Source organism: Pteropus medius, unplaced genomic scaffold (assembly GCF_902729225.1).
Source record: "Pteropus medius unplaced genomic scaffold, Ma_sr-lr_union100, whole genome shotgun sequence".
NCBI lineage: Eukaryota > Metazoa > Chordata > Mammalia > Chiroptera > Pteropodidae > Pteropus > Pteropus medius.
In genome coordinates, this window is record NW_024340692.1 from 9,720,449 (window position 1) to 9,741,287 (window position 20,839).

At 34.6% G+C, this 20,839-nt stretch overlaps 1 protein-coding gene across 20 annotated transcripts in view; it reads left to right on the forward strand.

Annotated features, from left to right (window-relative positions):
- The window catches only part of PTPRD (protein tyrosine phosphatase receptor type D), a 467,045-nt gene that overhangs the window by 336,118 nt on the left and 110,088 nt on the right, over positions 1-20,839 (forward strand). For 16 of the 20 annotated variants that reach the window (XM_039877795.1, XM_039878308.1, XM_039877948.1 and 13 more), the window contains 3 exons: positions 2,354-2,563; positions 8,012-8,172; positions 18,539-18,651. In XM_039877795.1, coding sequence (XP_039733729.1) covers positions 2,354-2,563; positions 8,012-8,172; positions 18,539-18,651 — 484 coding nt within the window. The remainder of the gene's footprint in view (positions 1-2,353; positions 2,564-8,011; positions 8,173-18,538; positions 18,652-20,839) is intronic. The other 4 variants (XM_039878028.1, XM_039878928.1, XM_039878886.1 and 1 more) reach the window with 1 other exon arrangement.

Here is a 20,839-nt window from a genome sequence, read left to right on the forward strand (position 1 = left end):
CCATACAATAAATTTATAGACTAGAAACTCCAGTCATCAAGGCCTAACTGGACAGAACAGATATTGATAGTCAAACGGATTTTGGACAGAATGACTCCTAAAATGTTAGTTATATCTAATTCGGGGTAGGTCTTGTAATGTATCATAAGCTTTTCATCACATTGTACTTCAAAAGATTCTGGTTGTAACTTCAACATCCTGGCTAACTTCAGTGTCATCTGAGCATGTTTGACCCATTTAAAGTATAACACAGGAAGCGTCCTACAGAGATTAGAGCAACCTACAGGGGCAGAGTTGATGGTCCAGGTCTGACCTTAATGAATGGCCGCATGGGATCTAAGGAGCACCAAGGAACTCAAATATTTTTTTAAAGCACTTCCTCTAAATCTTCTAAAGAAACCCTAGCAAAAGGTATTCATGAGGATGACAGTGATATAGATGAATTATGACAGTTGCCTACATCTGAAATATGAATAAAATCAAGGTAGGGTTTGATCAGTGAAGTAGAAGAGGGGACACAGCCACATAAACAACTGATGGTAAATGTTTCTGATTAACCAACTTCAAAAAGCTGTTCAGCTCATCTGCAGTGCATTTGTCCTTCTCCAAGTAATGGCAGATCATTTACTGTGTATTAACAATAACATTTGTGATGACTTTTTAAGTATAATATTAAATATATGGTCTCAGAATTTTTGAAAATAACATGTTAAAAGAATCCAAAAAAAAAAGGAAATATAAGTACACGTTCATCTGTGTTAATGCGAGCAGATGAACAAAAAATATATATGTCTGGGAGGGGGGAGGTAGACAGGGGGAAAAAATTTAAATCATTTCTTCAATTAAAAAATAATTAATTAAAAAGTATATATCTAAATATAGACTGAATTAAAACAATTTAGATTATCAATTTACTTTCATTGTTGCATTTGTTTCTTTGATATTGTGCAACCATTATGTAAATAAAAATATGGTTAAAAAATTTCTTACATATAATTTTATTTTATTTTACCAATTGAATCTAATTATATATTGCTACTTTCTATTATGCCTCAGTTTCCTCATTTATAAAATGGGGATAATTGTAACCTATCTTATTGGGTTATTATGAGGAGTAAATGAATTAATACATTTTTAGGCTCCTAAGAACAGTGCCTAGTAAGCGCTAATAAATATTAGCTATTATTGTCATTATCATCATTATTATGAGTAAAACTAACTTTGATGGCAGAATTGAAAGACAGTGCTAATTTTCTGGTTGCTTTATTATATCCCACATGGTGCATAATTAATCAGCCTACCTGAATTTATCATCAGATGATCCAAATTTTCTAAACAGGTGATGCCCAATCTATTATAGTTTTCTTACAATAGCTTATATTTTTATAATCATATAATTGTATCAATAAACTCAAATTTCACAGAAAATTTTAGAATATTATAAATGAATTATCTATATAACCATGGATTATCTATATAACCAAGAGAGTGTTTTTTTACATTTTTTTAGGTTACAATTTTGAACTACCTGAGCATATTTATGATTTTCAGTGTAGGAGAGACTGTAGTGTACCATCAAGTTCCTGACGTGGGATTTGGTGTTTGTCATGTATATGAATCTGCAGCCATTATTATCACAGACGACCGGCCTTGATCATGCCAGGGTCTCATTCTATTAAAATACTTTGTTTTTTACTATATCATTTCCACTTATAAAAACAAGAGTAGTAAGTAATTTTGCTATAAAGTTTTCATAAGTACCTTAATCAAGTAGCCAAGTTAAGCTAGAAATTGTTAAATGAATAACAATGTCTATTTAATATTGCCAATTAAAAATTGGTTGTTAGATTCTATTCCTGCAGGTTTGAGAGAATTTGCACCATACAAATATCTCATTATTAAATCTGACATAGCACTAACCTCTCTAAGAAGTTAGTTATATTTGAGCATTTAGATGGCTTTATCTGGAGTTACTACTTGTTTAATAAATAACAATAAAGGCTGCATGGCCGGCTTTTGTGAATCAAGCTCACTTTTTGCCTGAGACAAGTTATAATGCTCTCTTGCCCTTTGAGAGGATTTCATTAGGGTGGACAGCGTTATGAGCTACCAGTAAAGGATCTAATTGTCCCGTGTTTGTAGCCTGGGCCTTGCATTAGCAGTCCAGTGTCTTACCTTAACAACAAGACAAGCATTTAAAAGAGACCTGAGATTTTAGTGATGCTGACATGCTACATGAAGTGTGGACAAATTGTTTTGGGTTGTTTCTATTCCTGATTTAATTTCTCCCATTAAACCATCATTATGTTGGGTTGTTTACATTTTTTTCTGTTTCCCACTTTTTTTTCTTAAGCTGCTTAAAGAAATATCTAGGAAACGCAGAAGCGTCCGGTACGGGAGAGAAGTTGAATTAAAGCCATATATAGCCGCTCACTTTGATGTCCTTCCCACTGAGTTCACCCTGGGGGATGACAAACATTATGGTGGATTTACAAACAAGCAACTCCAAAGTGGTCAAGAATATGTCTTCTTTGTGTTAGCAGTGATGGATCATGCGGAGTCTGTAAGTTAATTGTGATGGAATCTATTTCCTATGGCATTCTTATACATTTTCACCAGAATGTAGTTATTTGGGGATACTAGGTATATCCATCCTAATTATTTCTCATGAGCTGTTATTAACTTAAAAGGTAGTAACAGGCTGCCTACTTTTTGGACACTCCTGGGTAATCCGTTTGAGATCTCATTACAAAAAACGCTATGTTTCTAACGACAGGGGATTTAGGTGGACTTCTAAGTATATGAAGTGCCAAATTATTAGGGCATGGTTTTTGAGACCTCTCCATGTGACACATATCAATAGTAGGTGATAGCCATCACTGCTCACAGTCTCCTTCCTCAACCTTTATAAATGATTATTCTCAAAAAAAGAAAAGGAAAACTTTCATAATACCTAATAGACATCAGCCTGCGTCTATTACGATAGGAATAAGCTCTGCAGTTACACGTAGAATATTTCCATGTGTTTGAAAATATCGATTAAGGGTGATTGTATTTTATTCTCCTATAACTATCAGCAAGCCCACAGTGCTCTCTACCTAGATTCACGGGGAAGGTCTGTCTAGAAAAAGGCAAGCACAGCCAGCTTCTTTAATCATAGCAATTTACTGGTGACTTTATCAGTGAAAAGCCAAGAAAGTTAGAAAATAATTCAATAAAACAGAATTCCTAAGGTACTCTAAATAATGAGTTGTCTTCTTTTATGTAATTCATCTTGCTCTTATGTCGTTTTATGCTTCAGTTGCTTTGAATGTTAAAAAGAGAGAGGGAAAGGAATTGTAGATGGGAAGCAGGGGCGGCTTTTGAAGTGGCAGTTCACATTAACATTTAATATACATATTCTAAACTGTATCTTTTTAATAGATTAGGGCCTGAAACTGACAGACGTGGCAGCTCAGTAGAGCTAGTCACTTCCATATGTAAGAAGCCCAAGATGTATCAAAGATTCCTCCATATCAGGTGTGAGCATGTCCAGTGGTGCTTCTCTTCAAATGACTGATGGAATTCCCCGTTGGAAAGTCAAAACACAAAGGCAGCCTTTCTGCCTGGTTTACCTTTGTGTACAGAATGTCATTTGAAAACAAAGCAATGGGCTTTCTGGAATTTTAATGCAGAGATATGCTTTCTCTCTCTCGTTGAAAGTTTTAAGGCAAAACATCAGGGAAATGAAATGTTGGAAATCATTTTTTTCTTCTTTAATGACTTTTAGATATTTGAAAGTAATTTTCTTTAAATAGCTCTAGAACGTCTCAGAAGGCACATTTAGACCATTGAGGCAGATCAGAAAATCGAGCAAAGAAGAGAGATCTCATCAGATCATCAGGCTGATTGTATCACTGTCAGAGACTCTGGTTTCTGATAGCACCCAAACGTTTCTGCTAGTGTATAAATGCCTCACCATTGATGAAACAATGTATGTCATCTCACTATTTCATTAATTATGTAATTAAGGATTTTTTCCCAAATATATTATATGAATTGCCCCTTTTCTGCATCATTCTCAACATTGCTCTCAAAGCTGACAGTGTGGCCTTTATGTTTCATATATGTTTTCAAGCCAGCATTTACTTTGTAGAAAAGACTTGTATCCAACTAGTATAATGTTAGCAGAGATACAGTCATTTTATAAGCCTCTTATTTTCATGAATGATTGTTAATAAAACACCTAACCGTTCCAAAGATGGACTGATAATTTCCATAGAGAAAATATTCCCCCTCACCAAAGATTCAAGCTTTTCCCCAATCCATTGCCTCATGTCAGGAATATCAGAGGACTGTTTTAGAATGATCAAAGGTTTGCTCTTTTCCATTACCCCCACACACTAAACAAATTCTGATTTACAAGACTGGTGTGTCATTTTACAGTTTTGTTTTCTTTTCATTTTTCACATTCTGTTTCCCAATTTGGTTTGGAAATCGGTGTGTGCTTTGGGAAAATCTGCTTAGATTTTTATCTTGGTTGACCAAGATCATTATCTCAGAGGTTCTTGGTCAAGAATTTCAAATCAGAGAGTTTTAGTTACTTTTGTCTGCCAGACAGTTTGAGTATGACCTACAAAAAGGAGAGGGGAAAGAATAAACCAAAACAAACAAACTTACATAAAGACTCATGTTTCTTGGATATTTAGTGTCTTTGCCAAGTGGTTTGTGTAAATCTTTATACTGTACATATCTTTGTTTAGCTGCCACTGAGAAGGCTGGAAATATACTGAGTTATCTTGTTTGATGCATTGGAAAATCTGAAAGTCTAGTTAGTCTCTGGGCACAGTGAGGGAAAAGGGAGGGAAGAATAGTATACAGGCATTTAGTGGGACATGTGTTCTCCAAATTAACTATTGAGCTTGTCACTCTTAAAATCAGAATATATGCCCTAATTTTTTAATGCAGATTGAAAATTAAATATATTGACTGATCATAGGAAAATGAATATATTCTTTCATGCCTTGATAATGTCAGCCATTTGAAGAGATGAGCATTTTCTTCAACAAAGATTTGTTGGGAACTCACTAAGTACAAAATTCTGGGCTAGCTGCTTTAAGCATACAAACACAAATAATTTATAAATAACTACCTTCCAGAAATTTATAGCTTCATTAAATAAAATAAGGCACAGGCACAAATTTTTTAAAAAAATAGAATTTGATGGATGCCATTAAAAAAGGAATAAAAGACTACCTAAAATTTTAAAAATTATTTTTACCTACATGTTATAGAATAACTATTTCTAGTTAAGGAGAAGTAGCTTCGGTGGAAGCAGTATTTAAGTGGAGCCTTGAAGGTTAATTGGATTTCAGGAGCCAAATGTTGTGGAACTTGTGAGAGGGTTAAAGAGAGAGGATAGAACATCTGGGAAGTAGTAGCAACAAAAAGTTCTCTGTGATAGAATATGTTATATGTGGTAAGAAACTTTTAAACAAAATTGTGGAGGCTCTTAAGAACAACGCTAAGATGTCTAGATTTTATTATGAAATTACTAGAGAGCCTCCTGAAGGATTAATAGCTATAGTTTAGGATAATAACTGTAGCAGCAGTTTAGACTATTACAGGAAGGAAGAATCTATAGATATGGTTTGGATGAGCATGAATGAGGTCTTCAAGAAAAGTGGTACCCATGAGACTAAAAAGAGGGAATATGGACTTGAGGGTCATTGGTTGGACAAAATCAGTAGTTTTTCATTCCTAGCTATTGAAAGGATGAGAAATGAGCAAGTCAGAAGGAGAGTAAATCTGGGAATCAGGGAAGCAACACATGCAGTTCTTAATCTAGGGTACATGTAAGAATAATTGGAAATGAAGGTCTGGGACTTAGCAGAGTTTCTGAGTTTAGGAACCTTAATGAAGATGTAATCTGCATTGGATTTGGTAGTTGAGGCTAGGAATGGCCTAGCCAGATAAGGGAGAGGGAAAGAGACTAGCAGAAAACAAAACTTAAGAATGCTGGCACAGGATGGACACGGAGGCAGTTAACTCAACAGGGCATGATCATTTGGAAAGATTAGGAGGAGACTAGTTGAGTGCACAATTAGAGCCAGAGGAGGGAGTTTTAAAGAAGGCTTGATCAACTGTGGCAACTCTGGAAAAGATGTTTGGAAGGGTGAGGTCTGAATAATGACAGTTAGATTTTGCAAATGAGAGACTTGGACAAGTAGTGGTGCTGGAGGGAGAAAAGATGAAGAGCAAGTGGTAGGACAACTGGACAGCCCATGGATGTGGATTGGTCTCTTTTGGAAGAGAAAAAGGTAGGACTTTAAAAGGCGAGTAGACTCAAGAGAATACTATTCTGAAATAGTCTAAAATAAGATAGAAGGAAATATACTATTATAAAAATAAAATTCATAGATATTCAGTCCATTCTTTCACCAAGTAGCTACATATTTTTTCCCAACTTTAATGAGGAAAAATTGACAAGTGTAATTGTATGTTTTTAAAATATACATGATGATTCGATATACATTATAGAATGTTTACCAAGATCAAGATAATTAACACATCTATTATCTCAAATAGTTAACTCTTCTGTGTAGTGAAAATGCTTAAGATCTACTCTCAGCAACTCTCTAGTATATAACTATTAACTATATAAGTGTTAACTATACTCACCATGCTGTACATCAGATCCTCAAAACATTCTTTTGTTAACCGAAAGTTTGTACTCTTTGATCTACATCTCCCCAGCCCCCCAGCCCCTGGCAATCACCATTCTATACTCTGTTTCTGTGAAATCAACTTTATCTTTAGATTCCACACATAAATGATACCCTACAATATTTATCTTTCTCTGTCTGGCTTATTTCACTTAACATAATGCCCTCCAGATTATCCATGTTGCTGCAAATGGCAGGAATTCCTTATTTTTTATTACTAAATAATATTTCATTGTGTCTGTACATGCATGTGCATGCACACACACTCACAAACCACACTTTGTCTATTTAGCCATCTAAGGACACTTAGGTTGTTCCCATGTCTTAGTATTGTGAATAATACTGGAATGAACACCTGTGTGCAGATACTTCTTCAGAATATTGATTTCATTTCCTTTGGATATATAGCCAGGAGTGGGATTGTTGGATCATATGGTAGTTCTATTTTTAATGTTTTGAGGAACCAATACTACTGTTTTCTCTAAAGGCTGTACCAATTTACATTCCCACCAACACTATATAAGGATTCCCTTTCTTCTGTATCAGTTATCTATTGGGAACAATCATTCCAACCTCTGTAACTATAATTAAAGTAAATGGAAACTGCTAAATCCTTTTAAATTCTAAAAATTATATGTTCTAGAAAGCCATACATCACCAACTCCATACATCTTGCATCTATAATTTGAACATTTGACTTTTCTTTTGAAGTTATAGACTTTGTCCATTGTTTGGCCTCTATTTTCTAACTAATGTACAATATCAAGGATATTTGCATAGTTTAACATTTTATTAAATACTAGTATTTTGCTCTATAAAATGTTTACTTTTTAAATTTGGCCTCCTTAACTGGATGGTATTGTTTTGAGGGCTGGAACTGTGTCATTTCTGTTGATGTTCACATAATATGGAACGCATTGGCACAATATAAATGTTCATTGAACATTTGTGACTGGTTAATTATTGGTATTTTATACTTCATAAAATCATTTAATATGCCATAGATAGATCCCAATGAAAAAGTACCTCTGGAGTGTTTTAAACCATCATAAGTGATTTTATTTTTATATATTTCACTCTATAAGGAAATTTAGATTGCAAAACCTCTTTACATTTTCCTCGTCCTTCCCTCCCTTTTCTTCCCTCTCCCCTTCCTCCTTTCCCTCCCCCTCCTTTTTATTTACCAACATTGTTTCACACGTATCATCAATCTCACTATGTCCTGAATCTTTGCTTCTTCTAATGCTAAAGATAACACCCTAGAAAGGCATTAGTTTATGACTAACATAGACTCTGTTTTTTCTCAGAAGATGTATGCAACCAGTCCCTACTCCGACCCTGTTGTGTCAATGGATCTGGATCCACAGCCAATCACAGATGAAGAAGAAGGCTTGATCTGGGTCGTAGGTCCTGTCCTTGCAGTGGTCTTTATCATCTGCATTGTCATTGCTATTCTTCTTTATAAAAGGTAGGTTTGCCCAATATTTCTGTTGAAATCTTGGGAGCTGCCTTCTTTTTGAAGACTCAGTAATCTTTCTGTGGTCATTATGTAGTTGATTTTAGTAGAACAACTTCAATGTAGTCCCAATAATCATTGTAAAATGTTTTCATTTGAGTTAAAACAAAATGTGAAGATTGTACTGTTTATAATCTCATGCAGTGTTTTCTATAGACTTCACTGCCTAGCGTGCGTGGATCCTGACCTCTCCCTCTGAGCTGCCTTATGCAATAGGAGCACTTTGTGTGACGTTTCGAGACATTAGTCCATTTATAAGCAGATAATTCCATACAAGTTTGCATTTGATTGTTTTAGATGAATAATTGCTCAATTTCAACATGGTTTTTTTAAAACACAAATTTGCACATTTGTGTCCATTTCCTAAGTAATGTACACATGTGCTGGGATTTTTTTTCCTGGTGCTATTTCTCAAAATTTAGCAATGTAGCTACAATTTGAAGAATGGAGAAGGAAAACCAGCAAAGAAAGTCAACTTTTTCTTTTCCCACGTTTTTTTCTAACCCTATTCCACATCTTCAATCCTGAATTCTCATTTGTGTCCAAGAAGCGATGTGAGGCACCATTTTGCTTAAAAAAATTAAATAAATAAAATAAAAACTCAGTCTTTATACTCATAAGTATCAATGTCACTTAGTGTCTTTGACTACAATTAGGATGTAAATAATACACATCTATCCCATGTTTTCTGATCGTCCACTCTTTCAATCCTATTTCTGCCTCCACTACATACAAACAAGATTTTTTTCCCCTAGGTCACTGCTTAGTCAGTTGGAATGGAAAACATTAGTAATTCTTCTTCCCCTAAATCCTTTTGACTTAAAATTATGTAATTATAATATTATAAATATATAAAATTTTAAATATTAACATAGATAATCTCTTAGAGCGACTAAACTCTGAATTATCTCTTTACATCCATCTTTTTCTTCTGATTCACATTTTATTTCAAGAAACTTTAATCTGTGTTTCCATTTTCCTTTGTAGTGTGTCATCTTTCAGAAACTCTTTGAAAATGATATCGTCTCTCAACTATAGAATAGCTTCTCTCTCCCTTTCTCTCCATTCCTCCCTCCCCCTTTCTCTCTCCCTTTCTCAGTTTTCCACCTCTCTCTCTCGCTCCTAATCTTGACCTTCAAAATCAGATAAGAATGTCTTCATTAGATTCTTGCTTACATGCTTAATCTGATAATCTTATTTCCATGATTTCTTTTTCCTATCCATATAGCTTCCTTCATTAATTATTTCTACCTGTATTCCATTGTTAAATATGTCCTGAAATAGCCTTTACTTTTTTTATATAACTTCTCCTGACTCAAAAAAATATCCTTCAAGACATTTCTCCTTTGAAAAACTTTCACTTATGAAGCTGCATTTCATATTATTCTAGTATGAAGAGAAATTTAAGGGGGGAAAAATGACAAATTAAAAAAAACTCATAACCATAATTTATTAAATCGCCTATCTTATTTTAGAGCTAGAAAGAAATGAAAGAAACATCCCTCCTTTTTTTTTCTGATCACTGCCATCACTCAATTATCCATGCCATAAAATAGCTAAAAAAGCATGTGATTGAAGGCCAGAATCTCCTCTTAGTTGATTGTTTCAGTCTTCCAATCCCAATCCTCATCTTACTGTGTATGGTAAGGAGCCCAGTTGTATTTTTGATTGCCTCTGTCTTGTGTAAGAGATAAGAGCAGGAAACGAGATAGCCACAACTCCAGAACAATAGCTGATCACGTGTGAACCCTAGCAGGAGCTGGTACCCTTTGCTATTCATGTGCTGCACTTATTACCAGAAGAGAATACAATAATTAGAAAGCAAAAGTAGAATTAGAATTGTTTTTGGTGAAATATTTATTTAGGTCATCACATCCCACTGTGAAAGTCAGTTCAGAAAACAAATGTTTACTGACAGTTGTATCACATCACATGCCATTTTGGGATTATTTAAAATGGACCAAATGCTTGCCTTATTTTTTAAAGTACTGTTTCAATCAGATATATCTGACTGTCCTTAAGTCATGCCACTTAACAGAGATGTGCATGGGATTTGTGAATCAGTTATGTAAATGAAGAAATAGGATTATAACCTTGATAATTTTTAAGATTTATAATTAAATTTTCCTTTCTTCATTTGCATATGTTTGGAAAAATCAACTTAGTTATAATTTTTCTCTAATCCTGCAAAAAGAGCCATCATATTTAAAGGTTTTATGACAGTTAAAATAGTCGCATTTTAGTGTGTGCATATGTAAGCATCGTCTAATGCAATTGTTGGAAGATGCACACATCCTCGAATGCTAAGTATATTTAGCTAACCATCTGAAGGCCCATGAAGCATTTCTGAAATAGAAATGCTTGCTTCAGCAGTAAAGAACATTCCTGACTTGAAATTCAAGTAGATCCAAGAATGTCCTTCTTGATTATCATGAGGCAGTTCAAGAGGAAATCTGTAGGCGATGAATAGTGTGTTTATAGCTTGGATTCTGAGTAGTTAATTATGTTGTAAAAACTTCATCCCTTTTAGATGCCTTTCAGTTTATACATAAGTTGTTGGAATTGAGTTTATTATTATCATTATTATTTTTATTATTATTACTATTATTAAAGTATTTCACTTTGTGTATATAAATAATTTTTGAGTAAGAAATGAGCATGAAATATTGTTGACTCATAATCTTGATAATTCTGTTTATCATATATAACTTATAAGACTACTTGTGTCTGGAGTAGATCTGTGGCTGTGGATGGTTTGTCCATATAAAGCTAAGGAGACTTTTAGTCTTATTCTTATTATTACATTAATGTGGAAGTAGTACACTCTTTTATTTGACATTGTATTCATTTGACTTTGTTTTTAATCTAGTAACTTGAAAAGATATAATACATTGATAATCAATGCCAAAACAATGTCATTAAGACTTCGTAAGTGTCCTAAAATAACTTCTGAATACATCAGAAAATTGCATTATGCTTGGTAGTTCTTTAGTATTACAAATTATCTTGCACTATAATTTTTTTGAAAATTTGTACCCTCTATATAAAATGTACAATGATTTTAAAATGTAAAATGCAGAGATATGATGGTAGTAAGGTTTCGAAAAACACTAGGCTAGGTTTAGAAAAGTTGAGTTCAAGTCTCAGTTCTGTGACTAACCGGTGATATGGAGTAGAAAATCATGCTAACACCCTGGGCCTCAATTTCCTCATTTATAAAATAAATAGGTAGATAATTAAATCTTTTAAAGAAAATTTTCTATAATGAAAACATCAAAAACCAAATAATAGAATTAATACTATAGTATTTCTGCCCCCATGGTTATATGTGTGTTTTTTGAATATGACTCTGGATTACCCTTCACACCCCACCCCCTGCCCACCAAACAGATATGAAATCCTAAAGTAATTGCTCTCAAATAATAACCTACCCTGTGCATCTGTTACATAAGTAAAGTATTTCAGTCATTAGTTGTAGGAATTGTTCATATAGAAAATATTTAATAATAAAATGTTAACCTGAATCTATGGAAAAGCATTTCATGAGGGATGAAAAGTGTTTACTATGTACTATGAAAAAAAAGAAAATATGGATTAGGATGCTGGAAAGATCTAAGGCTCAGTCTAGACAAATTAACATCCTTGAATAGTAATAGTCTAAACCGAATGGATACTGTAGAGAGTAAATCATTTTCATCCCCACCAGCCTTTTATGCGTGAAGGTCATGAGATAGATGTGACTAAAATATAGACTTCAGCCTTTCCCAGATCCAACTGGCTCTCTGTGGACTTTACCTCTGTAGTCTTCTCTTTTTGTAGCAACCCTACACGTATTTACAAGCTGTCGTAAAAGAAAGAAATACAGATCAGAGTATTTTGAGATGTGAAGAAATATTCTGCCATATCCAACCACACCGGACAGTCCTGCCTTCGAGGAAGTCCTTCCCTAAGTCTGGAACATGTTTTCTCTCTCCACTTGGCCTAGCTAGCTCTAACTCACCCTTTAGAGGGAAGCTAAGATGCCACCTATTATATAAAAAGCCTGTCTTGGTGCTTCCCTCTTGTCCTTTCCTCTCTATCAGTTCAGGCTGCTTTACGGTCTCCTTTTCTATGCTCTTAGAGCACTTTCTACTTAACCTATATCATAGGACTTACCACATAACTAATTGCCCATTTTTTCTTGACTTCCTTGCTGCCACCATAGTGTAGGTCAAGGACTGTGTCCTATTCCTCATTGTACTCCTTGTGCCTATTAGGGTACATTGCACATAGGGATAATGAATGATCAAATTTATATAAGCCAAATGCTGTAAAACTGTCTTCTCTCCACTCGTTTACTCCATCTCTCAGTGTTGCCTTTATCTTGGCTGGCAAGAGCTATAATAAAACTCTCAGCCAATTTAAATATACTTGTTCCAAAAGCCTTCGAACTTAGACATTTGCACCAAATACATACCCATTTGTGTGGTGAGGCTGCCAATCCTGTGAAAGAGGGAGTGAATTTCACAATATCCGTTTGTTCATCTAAATATCAACAACCTTTTAGTACACAAAGCTGGTAATTCACTAAATGGTTCTCTTCCATCCAGAGGAACAAATTTTCCTACAGCTGAGTCACTGATGACCTCACTAATTTAAAAATGAGTACGTTAGAAACATATATGTAGGATTTTTTGAAACCTGGCACTACCAGGTAAATTACTTGAAAATAAAGAAAAGATTTAACTACTATGTTTGATATCATTTTCATGATTCATTTTGTATATATGTTTGTACAATTAAAATGTGGCTTTTGTATTTCTGAAAAGAGATGGACTAAATTATCTCAAAGCCAGATACTCTAGCGACATGAGTGTATATTTTATTGCCATTAAGGTAGACTTTGAACCTTTATTTTTATAATTGAGAAGTCATGAGATACTTTGCAGTTTGCCTCAACATGAAGATTGTTTAGATTCTTTTCAGAATATATTCTGCATAAAGAACATGGTTATTTAAACAGTCCAACTATTATCTATCATAGATGAAAGTGTCTATAAGCATGAGCTAAGTGTGTTCACAGACAGCAGCACCTCTTTGACTAGGAAAATATCTGTCATGTCAATTGGTAGTAACTAAATATTTTTCTGGATTAGCACACTATATAGATAGATTATGCTCTGTAGATTTACAATGATGAGTATTACTTTTTCTGAAACTGAAAACGTATTTAATATTTTATTTAAAAAAAGATTTCTGATCACCTTACTTATCAAAAGGTGTTCAAAGAAATCATTTTTGCCACTTTGTTACCTCGAGGTGTATTATACAGTTGTACAAATTTTTGTGCAGTTCAACGCAGTTCAAAAGTATTTTGTATTGTTAAGGGAATAATCTACTTCTTAGCTGAGAACTCTTTATTTTAAATGAACAAATTTTTTATATGGAATAATGTATTTCCATTAAGTACATTAGTAGTTTCCTTATGGCATGTTTTGTAAAAATCAAATTATATCTCTACCATCAAATACTTCTGGAAATATAATTGATCATGGCAGTATTTTGTAAACTGATGGACAAAAGCGAGTGTGACATTAACACACACACACACACACACACACACACACACACACACACAAAACCTGTTTATTTAGGGTACACTCCTTGCCCTCCATTTATACATAATTGAGGCCTTTAAATATTTTGATTATACTGTCATTTCCTAATGTGTTAGTTATGTGTCCCAATCTATTAAGCACTGTTAAATCTTGGTTGTCATAGTTACTCTTGTACCATTAATAGCCTTAACATTTAACCTTTCTTTTTCTATTTTCTTTCTTTCTTTCTTTTTTTTTTTTTTTTTTTTTTTTTTTTTTTGCTGCATTAAAATGGAGCAGTAAACCTGACAGGTGAGGAATAGAGAATAAACCCCTTCAATGCTCAGTAAGAAAAAAATAAGATCTGGGTAGACTTTGGAGGTATTGAGGGGGTGAGGGTGGAGGGTGGATGTAAAAGACGATACTTGACAAGTAGAAGATGGATAAAGCTAACATATATAAAATAATTTTGATATTAAAATGATTCTGGGAGAAAAAAAGTTTACATAAAAAGATAAAACAGATTATTTAAAGCTAAACTTAGAAGGTAGTTAAACCATTATCTGTGTTTTGTGTGTTGTTAAGGTTAAATGAGCATTTTTATGTGTTAACATGTCTGCAGAAGTGAAATGTGAGGTGTCCTCTAAGCTGTTTTGTTTTGTTTAGATCAGTTTTCAAGTTTGATCTCTGGTCACCTCTTAAAACAGGAATACTAGCTCGTTCACACCCTGCAAATATTGCTGGCATTGTCTTAGTGAAAACTCTTATGTAATTCCAAATTATTTTCCATGTCTTCCACCTTTGAGTAATAACAGTAATAGTAGCGATAATAATAACAATAATAATAATAGCTATACTGTGTGATTATTGACTGGTTATAATCTAACTTCCTTGTTTTCTTATTCATATCTCTCTATAAATGTATATCTATATTGATACATAAATATAAATTCCTTTTTAAAATTAAACTGAGAAAAAGATCTCAGTGCTCATCTAACCTGCCTTCCTCCCAGTGTCGTATTCTAGTGTTTCTCAAAGACTGGTCCTTGGATCAGTAGCATCGGCAACTTCATAGATATACAGGATCTTGCCCCACTCCATCCCAGACCTACTGAATCAGAAACTGGGCATTAGTCCAGCAACCAGTAGTTTAACAAGCCCTCCCAGGTGATTCTAAAGTTTGAGGATTACTGCCGCTTTATTTTTCCTAAAATTAACACTGGTCAGCAAGCTTAACTATACTTTTATTGATATATCAATACTTTTATTGATATTGATATAGAGCTACTACCTCTGTGAGGGTCCTTTTTATTTCTGTATTTTATGTCCTTAGTTATTAATTCAGCTGAAAAACACGTATAAAACAGATTTGTCTTCCAGTCAAAAGAAAAAACACTTTGTATCCATTCAGTATACTCAGAAATCTACCATCCTATTGAACGCTGTCCACATTTCACAACCTCATCACTGCCTTCTAGCTCTGTTAAGAGAGTTGGCCCAAAACTTAGATATCATCTTCTAACCCTCTTCTCAATTTCATAAGTGAAAAAATTGAGAATGTCTGTAGTTGACTTACCCAAGGAGATACATACCAATAGTGGCAGAGTTGGGTTACAGTTTAATGGTGTCAGGATTGTGAAGTGTTTGAACCAATACCTTTGTATATTCATAGTAGAGATTTCAAATAAATCTATTTCTTCCAAAAGCCTGTACCCATAAGTCTGAATATCTTTGTTCCAAGTAAATAGATTTGATCTTCCACACAATCTTCCTTTGTTCTTGCTTTTCGCTTTACCCCTAGATGAGAATCAGGTGAGAATAAGTAAATATAAAACACCCCTTAAACCACAGAGTAGCATTTTTGTTGCACATTATTAACATCACAAACACATGTTTTTAAAACTATTAGCAGTTTCTGCTATGTCTGAAATGTCATTTGATCTTCTATTTTCTTTTCACCCACATAGCTCCTGTACATGGTAGATACTTCTCACTTAGAGAAATAAAGTTACACTGGGGCTTTACATTCTTAATAGAAAAAAATAAAAGAGCAAGACAAAATTTACAATCCATTTCTATGCACCATTCTTTGCTTTTTTTCTAGTTTAAGATGAGAATAATGAAACCTCTGGAAACAGAAAAATGTTACTACTTACTTTCATATTGGACCTGATTTAAATTGTTATATGCCATTCAAAACTTTACAACAGTAAATTCAATTTTGAAAGCTCTTTAGTATTATTACTGATGATAGCCAAACGCGGCATCTTGCAGACCTTTCTTAGAAATTCTTTCCATTAGAAAACAACCATTTTAGCACATTTCAATTTTAAAATAATGTGCTAAGAGTAGGGGCAGCCAGAACTATCCATGCTGTGATCATCAAAATAAAACTAAACAAATTTAAACAGCTGGTTTCCTTAGATGGCTAGGATTTTTGGATTCTAAGATCTTGGAGGTCATTTTATTTGAACAGATAAAGTGAGGGAGTTGTTAAATGTCAGGACATTCCTCTCAATTTATTACAAGTATGAATTCTAATTTTCTTTCACGCTCTGGGTTTTCCAAGACTCATCTGGGCAACAAGATGTGATTTTCAGCTTTCCTGGTACCAGAGAAACTGACTTCACTGAAATTTTTAGAGAGTATGCTTTTCTGTCCCTGTGTCAGTGTCATTTAGCCTGGCCTCAGTTGAAAAGACGATAAGGAGGATGTTCTACTTTACCTGCAAGAGGAGAATAGTTTCTGTGCCCAGATATTTCTACTTTTGGTTTCCACAATCCTGCAACAATGACAGTAGAGCCACTTTGAGAAAGGATAAAAATCCAGGTTTTAGTCATCTGTGCCAACTTGTGTGAAAAGACCAAAACCTGACAAGGGCCACAGGGATGATTTGAAGTGAGAAGACCAACCATGTATTTGTTACACGTGGGGATGATTGGCGAGCCTGCACTCAAAGACATTTTACTAACCCTTTTAGATTTTATATCTTTGGTGGTAAAATAAATCTGTCGATGCTGTGAGGCAAATAGCCCCAGCATAAACACAGTGATATTGTCTACTCTGAAACTTGTCATCATATCCTTCTTCTGAGCCCCTCTTTCTCTTCCTTCTCATATCTTTTTTCGCCAGCCCTCCATCTCTTTTCTTCTCATCTTACACTCCATACAACTGGAGCTACTGGGACTTTTGGCACACCTCCACTTTACTGCTTTTCTCTGATTGGTAGTATAGCTTGGCAGTATATTCTGTCCTCTGACTGTGCCTGACACCTTTAGGTTGAAACAGGAAGTCAGAAGACAGGGTAATCCAAAGTTCTAAGAGAATAAGTTGTCTAGTAAGACTCACCCCCCAAAATGTACTTCAGCATCCATGTTTTGCCAAAGGTATCGCACTTGAGCAAATCAAGTGTATTTGCCCTTTGCATTCATCTTCCCTTCATCCCCTGGTTAGTGTTATTTTACACAGATGAGCAGAGTTGGGAAGAAAGACTATTTAACAGGAGCCCTCTGGCTAACCGTTGAACAACCTGGGTGACACTGAATGAGAGCCCATTATCACAGGAACACATAGAAGCTATCCCACAGTCATACTGAAAAGAGGAAAGGAGAGTTCATATACAATTTGCTCCACCTCTGTCCTTGAATTAGAATGCTTTGAGCAGGGGTGAGATGCTAGGATTATGACTCTAGCCTGGAGATGGATGGGATCAGTATTTGGAATAAAACACTGTTTGAAAGAAGCTTCCATTTGTTAAGTGAATTTTTAATCTAAATTAGCCTAAAAGGAAAAAGTTAGGTACCACTCTGATCATTTGAGTTTGAAAAAAAATAGTAATAAAGAAATCTTAGGGGCAAAAACACTGACATTTCTTAAATAGACATTTGTTTAAATTATATTATGATACTTTAAGAGTAATAAAATTAATAGATAGCAATTAAAAGAGATTAAATGAATTATGTGAAGAATTTAAAACATGACATTGTTAATGGTTGATATATCTTGAATGCTCATTAGAAGATTGGGACTACTCACCAGGTGAAATTACTTTTTCTCCAATCTTCTCTGATAGATTTTTCACTAACAAAACATTAATCATAGGTAGCTTAACACCATAAATAGCCAACACTATTTTTTTTAAATTTGAATTTGAAAGAGAAAGTGGACAGTGGTCTTGTGTGGTCCCAATTCTCCTTCTAAGTATTAAGCTGACTTGGAATCTCAGATATGTACTTGCTGTATTTATCTGCCTTATGAGAAAATTCAATGCAGGTCGACTTTGTAGCCACCAGTTTTGTATTCTTAAGAGAAATGGGGACAGATTTCAATGTTCAGCTTGAGGTCCAATACTTTCAGAGCTTTTCTCTATGATAACAATAATCTTATTGACTATGGAATTCCTCTATCCTGGTCCTCACAAGTAGAACTAGTAGATAAGTGAGAATAACTGAGCAAAGATCCAAACATATTTCACCAACATTCCCGTAAAGCCTAAAGGCAGAGTCACTGAATTGTTTCATTCTGGAGCTGAAAGAGTACTTTGAGATCATCCACTTAAATAAAAATTTTTGACCTGAGGAAATACTGTAGGCCAAGAGAGGGAAAGCAGCCTGAACGAGGTCACGAAGGGAGGCCATCAAAGTTTGAAAACTACAAGTTAGGGGTGAGGCATGACTCTCTGCTTTTTAAATTTGTTCCATTCATGTCTTTTTCGTTCTTAAATTTTTACTTTCTCCCTATAGGAAGAGGGCAGAGTCCGACTCTAGAAAGAGCAGCATACCGAACAGTAAGGAGGTTCCTTCACACCATCCAACAGACCCAGTAGAACTGAGGCGCCTTAATTTTCAAACGCCAGGTAAGAGACATGACTCGTCTTGTTCATAATACGGTCTTCACTGAAATTTTTATAGCCCAGTTGATGTTGCCTTGAGAGATGAATGCATCACTTTATTTCAAACAATTTTGTGCATCTTCCTCTTTTATTTTAATATTAGACACTTGCCAAAACATCAGTCTTGAAAAGAAATTAAGCTCGTTGTGCAAATTTGAGGTAGGGTGGAGAAGAGAAAAAAATTGTAATTCTCTTTCAAATTTTGGACAAACCATGGTCTTATAAGAATGCCACATATATGGCTTAATACAGTTATTATTTTCTATGACATCTACCTGGAAAGAATTGAGTTCTCATACAGTTAATGAATAGATAGGCGGATGAATGTTACATCACCTGACCTATTTGGAAAGAATATATTCTATATCTTTCTATTAATTTGTGTCTATGTTACTCTGAAAGAAAGGGGGAGAGAGGGAAGGAAGAGTAGCCAGAAGGAGTAAGGGAAGGATAGAGAAAGGGAAAGAAACAAAATGAAGCAAATATTTATATCTTTTTAAATATTACATATACTGAATCTCACTGACCAATTCAGGATTCTTCCTGGGGAGACATGCAGAGTGGCTGAGAATAAGAAATATATGCTTGTTTCTTAAAAAACATTGAATGCTTCAACGGAGGAAAAATATTCTTCTCGCTGAGGAGCATTTAGTACAGTATTGTTAATTCAAGCCTAGTATACTGTCTTTTAAATAAATCTTGTTTGTACCAAATGAATGGCAAGTAATGAATGGCAAAGAGAAGCAAAAACATAAAACCGAGTGGCACTGTCTTAATACCTAGTGGCGATGAACACAGTAAAAAGCTGATCTAAGAAATCTGTTTTATTAAAATTTGGTTGCAGTATTGTCCCCCCAATTGTTGGGATGTTTTCTGTGTGTGTGTGTGTCAAATGGATGTTCTAGCTCACAGTATGATACACCACAGATTTATGAAGCTACACATTTGCAATGAATTGCTTTGAATTTAAAATACATGGTTTATTGTATTGAGCATATTTTCTCTTTCACATGTAAATATGTCATAGTAACTGGTAACTATTCAGTCGAAAGAAGTGTCTGGCATTTTCAAAGTGGCTATACAAATCATCATAAATGTACTTTGTTTAAATTCTATCTCAAATGAGGTTAGACTTTTAAAAATGTATTTTTTTTTAAAGCAAAGTATACTTCATCAGCATGACAGGTAGAAATTTCCTGTATACATATTTTTAAAAAGACTGATCAATGTAGACTGTGCACACGTGCACGATGACTGAACAGACTTTTGTAGTCCTCCCAAATCACTATGTTCTCTTGGATGTCGCCTGCTAGGTGCTCCATTAAGGCAACTTGATATGAATTGAGTAGTAAAGCTCTTTATTTCAGCACTTTTTTTAAATAGTCGAGCATTGATCTTCTCAGGCTATAGGCAACTTCTTAATAACGGACCCAGGAATTCATGTACTTTTATATTTAACTAAACCAATGTACAGAGGATCTGAAAGCCACAAAAATAATTTACCACATGATTTCTCTCATATGTTGCCTCATCACTCTTTACAAGAGTAGCACATAGTAGAAACAGAGAAAATGATTGTGCTTCTCAGTACCTTGCTGCTCAGCACTGCCCCAGCCTCCTCTGGCTTCTGTGTACAGTGTAATCTGTATTGGAAATAACCTTGATCTTGCAGCAGAGACAGAAGCATACTACAAGATTGAGTGGAAAGGCAAATTAGCCCCCAAAGAAGAAAGCCAATGGGAGTTCTATCCCTCACCACCTCCAGCACCAGCAGAGAATGTTCCTGGGCATAAATGTGAAACATGAATGGGAACTGTGTAGGAAGGATTGTTAGCAGAATGCAGGTGACTATAAGAAATGGAATAGAAATGTCTTTAGCCGAGAAACCTCCATCACGTGTACTTCTCACTTTTATGAGTAATTTTGCGAATATGGCCAAACCCAAGAATTCTATTAAGAATCTAATTTTCCTAGTGTGTGTGGAAATATTAGACCCATTTATAGAGAGAACTTATTAAAATACATATAAGTCACTGGAAAGGAGAATGAGGGTTACATTTGAAGTGACATTGCTTGTATCACCAATGGCTTTGCAAAATTAAAATGAGAATTTAAGTTTATAAAAAGGTATCATTTAACTAAGCTTAGACTT